General features: G+C 40.4%; 1 protein-coding gene across 1 annotated transcript; it reads left to right on the forward strand.

Moving 5' to 3' along the window:
- The first annotated feature begins 478 nt into the window (after positions 1-478).
- Positions 479-4,739, forward strand: LOC146647711 (uncharacterized). The gene is made up of 2 exons (XM_085389878.1): positions 479-1,697; positions 3,675-4,739. The coding sequence occupies exons 1-2, from the start codon at positions 1,421-1,423 to the stop codon at positions 4,580-4,582; spliced, it is 1,185 nt and encodes a 394-aa protein (XP_085246004.1). The 5' UTR covers positions 479-1,420; the 3' UTR covers positions 4,583-4,739.
- The last annotated feature ends 2,430 nt before the right edge of the window (positions 4,740-7,169 follow it).

Genomic DNA, 7,169 nt, shown 5'->3' on the forward strand with positions numbered 1-7,169 from the left:
ATATATATATATATACATACATACATATATATACATATATATATATATATATATACATATATATATATATATACATATATAAAATGGTAAAATGGTAAATGGCCTGTATTTATATAGCGCTTTACTAGTCCCTAAGGACCCCAAAGCGCTTTACATATCCAGTCATCCACCCATTCACACACACATTCGCACACTGGTGATGGCAAGCTACATTGTAACCACAGCCACCCTGGGGCGCACTGACAGAGGCGAGGCTGCCGGACACTGGCGCCACCGGGCCCTCTGACCACCACCAGTAGGCAACAGGTGAAGTGTCTTGCCCAAGGACACAACGACCGAGACGGCAACCTTCCGATTACAAGGCGAACTCCTAACTCTTGAGCCACGATCGCCCCCATATATATATATATATATATATATATATATATATATATATATATATATATATATATATATATATATATATATATACCCTCCTAAAATCAGTACAAAAACGAGGAGAACCATCGGACTTTGGTGTCAGCATACATGGAGAGCTCCAAGAGCTATGGCTAGGTATCGCCAAACCTTGAGTGGGGGGCACCGGTATGCGTGTCGCTTAATAGGGCACGCATTACCCACGTCAATGTCGTGCTTTAACACTGGGGTTCTAGATGGTACATCCCCAAACAGACTAGGGTGCGCTTGAATCAGGTTTTTCACGTCATCTTTCTCATCATGGGGAAGATAGGAGAGGTACGTGATCTAAAAGCCACTTAGATATTTCTAGCTTTTCTCCAAAATCTACTGAATAAAACTGCGTTTGTGTGAGAGCCTCTTTGTGAGTCCTTTGATGAGTGCGAAGGTTACTTCATATTGACAAAGCACTTGCTTTGCTTTGTCAATATGTTCACATGTTCAACGTTTGTTATTATACTTTTTTCTAATAATAATAATTGCGTGAAATACTCATAGTTAAGACCCAACCTGGACTCTAGCTGACCTCAGTTATTCGAGAATAGATAACAAATGTTGTATTATAATGTAATCTAATATTTGGAAAAAAAAAAAAAAAACAATAAATATAATGATTATTTCCAACCGGTATTTATTACAGACAGCCTATGAAATTACAAAACTGCTATTGTTTGTTTATATAGTTCATTTAAACGACCAAACACTGCCACACTTCATTATAATTATATTGCTGGTGAGAAAGTTTGACCCATCAGGGGCACCGTAAACTCTCAGCATCACGTGAGCACTCGAGTTTCCTGTTGCTATTGTATTACACTTCCATATTTTTCACCTCAAAGAGCGTCTGTGATGTAAACTACCGCGGCGAGTTCGCTCCTTCTGTGTGATCTGTCCCCACGCACCGAGTCCGTTTAACATCCTGCCTCGTCCTCACAGTCAAGGAGAACTGCTGATCGCGGGGGAAATGGCCAACAGTGTAGCTTTCCAGAGCAAGTTAACCTCGATCATGGAGATGCTAACTAAAGCAGCCGTGGTGGAAATTAGCAAACTGTGGGAGGACGGCTTCGCATTGGTCCAGGTCGAGCTTCGGAGGAGAGAGATTGAAATCGAGGCTCTGAACAGAAAGTTGTTGTTGATGGAAAAGGAGCGGTTAGAGGCTCGGGCTCAGTCTGCAAATAACTCCTCATCATCTTTTTCCAAGAGAGAGCAGCAGAATAAGCTGCTGCCGCCCGCCGGTGATGGTAAGAACAACCGCGGCAGAAACAGGGGATCAATAAACGATATTTGTCTTAAAAGACACAATTTAATACCCCGTGGATGAAAAAGTCAGTTTGCAAACTATCTGTAACACACTGTAATGTTTGTGAACATATGAAGACATGTGTTTGTTTAAGTACAGCGTTTCCAAACAATTATATTCTCTCGTATTTAACAATATAACAACTATATTCTCTATACAGCGCCTTCTATTTGTAAGTGTGCACAGGAGGAGTTTTAGCACATCTGTATTGTTTAATATTGCAGCTTAAAACAGTGTCAGCTCACAGTAATGTCAACATCGGGTTTAGAAGGAGAGTAGTTTCTTTCTTGCTTCTTGGCACAAACCCGCATGACTTAAGTTTGATGATGAAAAGAAGCCTGATGAATGTTTTAGGTAGACATTATGTCCAGCATGTTACCACATGATGTAAAGGCAAAATTAATTTAAACACAGAAAAACTAAACTAACCTTTACAAAGAAATAAATTAAAGTTAATAGACACACATACACATATACACCCACTTACACTGTTATTTATTGTAAGCCTGTGAGAATAAAAATGTTTTAAGTTTGTTTAGACACAGTTGTAATTGATAAAAGTGAGCTCCTTCCAAAGGATAGGACCACAGCAACTGAAAGCACCTTCAGCACACTTAGATCAAATTCTGGGAAGTGTTAAAAGATCTGCACCTGCCTGAGAGGTCTAATCGGATTATAAACACTGAGTAAGCCGGAGATGTACAGGAAGGGGGTAGGAATCATTGAGAGCTTTATGAACTAATAGAAGGATTTTAAAGGTAATTCTGTGTTGAACTGAGAGCCAGTTAGTGACTTCAGTATGGGGTTATATAGTCAAATTTCCTTGTGCATTTACGGATTGGCTCCTGCATTCTTAACAAGCTGAAGTCGTCCTAGTGATGATTTGGATAATCCAGCAAACAGAGCATTACAGTAGTATAACCTGCTTTATATAAATGCATGGGCCTATTTCTGAGATTCAGTGTGAGATAGGGATTTTTAACATTTGATGTGTTTTTGAAGCGATAGAAAGCAGTTCTGGTTGGCCTGATTAATATGATTATCAAAACTGAGATCACTGTCCAAAATGAGGCCAAGGTTCCTGACATTGTCACTGGATCCACCAAAATATTAACTATTAACTAACAAGACAAGTGGTAAAAGAGGTGTATATCAGCATGGTAATGATCCACAGAACAGAGCCAAAGTTACACACACCGGGTTACTAAAGAAGAAAAAGGTCAAAGTATCAGAAAGAAAAAAATGTGCCTAAAGACTGGCAAAAGATCCAACCTTTTTGAGACACATCACTGCAGTCACATTCAAAATAAACTAAAATTTTTATGAATTAGTAAAATGTCTCAGTTTTACCTGTTGATGTTTTCTAAGTTATGCTGTGAATTTAAAAAGTGGTTTATGAGCTTGGGAAATCATTGCAGTCTCTTTATTTGCATTTTACATCGTGTCCCAAAGGTTTCAGAATTGGGTTTGTAGATAACAAACAGGTCTGTGTTCTTTAGATTTACCTAATTTGTCAACAGGCAGAAAATGTTTTAAGTGACTTTTGCCATTTTGTAGGAAAACTTGTCAAATACTTTCTACTGCCAGCTTTTCCACTGTAATATGATGATTTTCTTAGTGATATGTCATTGTAGTTGGCTTGACTGTCCCTGCAGCTAACAGTCATTAAAAGCGTTGGTGTATCTGCTTGTTACTTACTCAAGTCAAAAAGTTTCCCAGTGTTTAATGTCACATTTTCAGACAGCACTGTAATGAAGCAGGTGCATGTTATTTGGGTACCTTTCTTTACAATTCACAGTATTTGCTGCCTCTGTTGCTGAGGCGATTAATTATAAAATTAACCTGTTTTAAAAAATGACTTTTTAAGGGAACTTTGATTTTCCTTTAACAATTTAAACAATCTGCTGTGTCCTTTCAGGGCCTACGATAGAGTCGGTCCAGACTTTGTCTTCGGATCAGAGCGTGAGAGATAAGGTGGATATTTCACCAAATCAGGGAACGTCATCACCTCCTCAAACAGAAGAGAAACGCAGTGAGCAGCGCAAATCTGACAGTGAGGGCAAAGATGACGAAGACTTAGTAGTCAAACTAGAAGACGAGGATGACGTCCAGATCGTGGAGCAGGTCGTGGACTCTGATCACAGCGTTAACAGTGGAGCAGGTCCCCACGAGATGAATTTGAACCACCAGCCTGCTGAGGTTGTGGAAGAGCAAGAGTCACAGCAGTGGCTGACTGTTTCGGTGGGAGACAGCGACACTGCGGATGACTCGGAGTGCTTTTTCGAAACAAAGCAGTTGTCTCAAAATCTGGACTCCGAAATCTTGCTCATTCAAAATGCCTTGGACATTTTCGATAATTCAGCAGAGGGAGCATACTCGGACAGGTTTATGAGGGACAATGAAACGGTTCAAGGTGCATCAAGTAAATCAAGGGCACCTGTGACTTTCAGCCAGTCTCAGCCAAGTCAACCTATAGAAGCAATAAATCACTCAGAGAGAGGAATGTCCATTAGATTCCTCTCAGAAAAACAGCAACCACAGACTAAAAACATGTCAACCTTTAACACAGACAACAGACTCTTTCATTTAAACGACCCAGAGTTGCACAAAACTATAGCGGGGCGCCGCATTAGGGAGAAGTGGTACATCTGCCCGTTCTGTGGGAAGAGCTTTGATCGCATCAGCCACCTCGAGATACACCAGCGAATTCACACAGGAGAGAAACCGTACACATGCGACACGTGTGGCAAGTGCTTTTCTCAGAGGAGTAACCTTCGCACTCATCAAAGGACTCACAAAGAGGCTCTCGCACAGAACGCAGTTTAATTCAGTAGATTTTGAAGAAAAGCTAGAAATATCTAAGTGGCTTTTAGATCTAGATTTATTAACAAATTCTGTTTGTTTTTTGATATTTCTGGAAAAATAATGTAGCAGACTGATTTAACTGTGCCCTCTTTTTGTGAAATAAACAAAAATTTTGACACAGTGTGGCTTTTAAGAACTAAAACAGGAACATATGAACTGCCAGAAAAGAGGTTTTTAACACACATATGACAAACTAGGAACATATGACCTCTAAGACATTCAGTTTAAGCTAGACAGGAAAAATCCAGCATCTAATCGCTTAGTTTTCCTCGCCCTGATGGAAAGATGGTGAGGAAAAGTCACAAGACATTTGATAAATTACTTCACCACAGAGCACTAAGGATGTAAAAAAAAAGGACAAAGAATTTGTTGGTCACCACACGACAGCCTAAATTGTGTTTGTGATGCTGCCTAAGCAAAAAATTAAGATAAACTAAGATTTCAATGTTCTGTTTGTAGAGGAAAAAAACATGTTGTTCAGCCTTGCACTGCAGCTTAGATGTTCATGGGTCAGTCGAGTTAAAATTTTCCCATTCTGAAGAATCTTTAACTTCCAAAACATTCAGGTACTTCCTCCAAAGTTTTTCCACAGGATCCAGAGCCAGTCATGGTAGGAGATGTAGACTTTGTAGCCCTAGGCTTAAGCCCTTCCCCGTACACACTTTGCTTGTTCACTTGGAGGGTCAGAAACATTCAGTGTTGTTCTAAACCTAGCATTAAATAATGCCATTTAATGTAACATCAGCCTTAATTCAGTTTTATCAACTCCATTCCTTACAGTAAAACATTTTTGTCTGGTATGTGGAGGGACAGGTACTTTTAGCTGCTCACTTATTTCCCAAGGGGTCATCACAGTGCATGTTTGAACTGGCACCAAGTTTACAACTGCCATCCCAACAAAAGACTCCCTGGCACGAAGAGTATGCGAGCTTGTAATTCTCAGAGGCTGGGTTTGTGTGTCCTCTTGGGCTCAAAACAAATGTAAGAGAATTTAACATATACCACAAATTTTATATATCCTTAGGAACAAACTCCACATGCTTACAGATATGATTTCTATATTCTTTTTTTAAAAGCCTTATGTCACGACCCCCTCTGCTAGGCGACAGGAGGGGAGAAACATACACAAGCCCTCTCACGAAATCTGAGTAAATAAGGGGTTTTATTACAAACATTAAACTGAAAACCGACAGGGCTGTTCAACAGACCACCGGGGAAACAATTAATACACAATGAAAAGAACAGGCAAGAGTAAAAGCTAAGGGTTAACCAAGGCAAGCCAGCATCACAAAACTCTAATGAAACTAAGTTTAGCTGTATACCAGGTTTAAACAAAGAGCAACACAGCAAACAGGTTTAACAAACGAGCTTCACATGCAAAGCAGACAAGGATGCCACTGCATGTTCACTTCAGCGCAGCAGTTCCCCATAGTGTGAAGGCTCTTCAGCTTTTTATATTCCCAGGTGCAGACAATCAGCCAGTCAATTGGTCATGGAGTGGTCATGAGATCTCCAGGCAGCCAATCGTCCACGAGGTCTGGCACACTGTGATCTTTTTTTTTTTTTGCCTGTCCCGTTTGACTCTTTTGCCATCAGAATTATTGTCTAAAGGCAAAGGCTTTGCCTTTGGCACACTGTGATCTGGATAAAAGAGGGCTGGCACAGGACTCCCAGCAGCCAATCATCCACGAGTCCTGGCACACTTAGATTTGCATGAACACAAAAGGGCAGTCTCACTCCCTCCAAGGCCCAGGGCTGTAACATCTTTGTTATTGATTTTTTTAAATAAAAATGGAAGGAGAATGAGAATTTTGAAGTGATTGGCATCATCTTAATTCCAATCTGTGTAAAACATCAAAGACGCTGAGTGTAAGTTTCATCACAGAGATAAGGGCATCACAGAGTTTTCAACTGTATTTGTACCCAATACTTTAATTAAGACCCTTCAACAACCTCAAGAGTGACTACATGTACACTTACAATCATCAAGCAGTAGGGGGCAGATTCTAACTGGGCTATAGTTGTAGGGTGACAGCCAAAGGTTTGCAACAGTTGTCCATGTCAGCTCCAACCTTGGAGAGCAGCTGCAGTCTAGTGAAATGATAATGTTTGGTTGTGTAGCACTTATCAATACCAGTATTAAAAAAATAATCTTACAATATAAACGAGTCAGCCATGGAGCCCTAAAAGCAGACACTTGATCACCTTTTTGGTTTAAGCATGAGGTGGGAACAGTTAACAGGTTTCTGCCTGAGCATCTCAGGCTGCACACTGGTCGGTACAGCAAACAGCTGTTCACATATATCAGGTCTGGGGATCTCCAGGCCTGAAGGGCCGGTGTTCTGCAGGTTTTAGATATCACCCTGGGTCAACACACCTGAATAAAATGATTACTACATTACCAGGCCTCTGGAAAACTTAAAGACATGTTGAGGAGGTAATTTAGTCATTTAAATCAGCTGTGTTGGAACAAGGACACATCTAAAACCTACAGAACGCCGGCCCATGAGGCCTGAGTTCCCCACCTCTTACGTATATAATCTCGGTC

Source organism: Rhamphochromis longiceps, linkage group LG18 (assembly GCF_057381845.1).
Source record: "Rhamphochromis longiceps isolate RC_006_pf linkage group LG18, R_longiceps_female_GT1.1, whole genome shotgun sequence".
In the NCBI taxonomy this organism is placed as follows: Eukaryota; Metazoa; Chordata; class Actinopteri; order Cichliformes; family Cichlidae; genus Rhamphochromis; species Rhamphochromis longiceps.

Bases quoted from the DNA above. Each gene is read 5' to 3' on its own strand.
- LOC146647711 (XM_085389878.1), top strand. From the start codon at position 1,421: ATGGCCAACAGTGTAGCTTTCCAGAGCAAGTTAACCTCGATCATGGAG. The intron at 1,698-3,674 runs GTAAGAACAACC...GTGTCCTTTCAG, and splicing joins GCTGCCGCCCGCCGGTGATG to GGCCTACGATAGAGTCGGTC.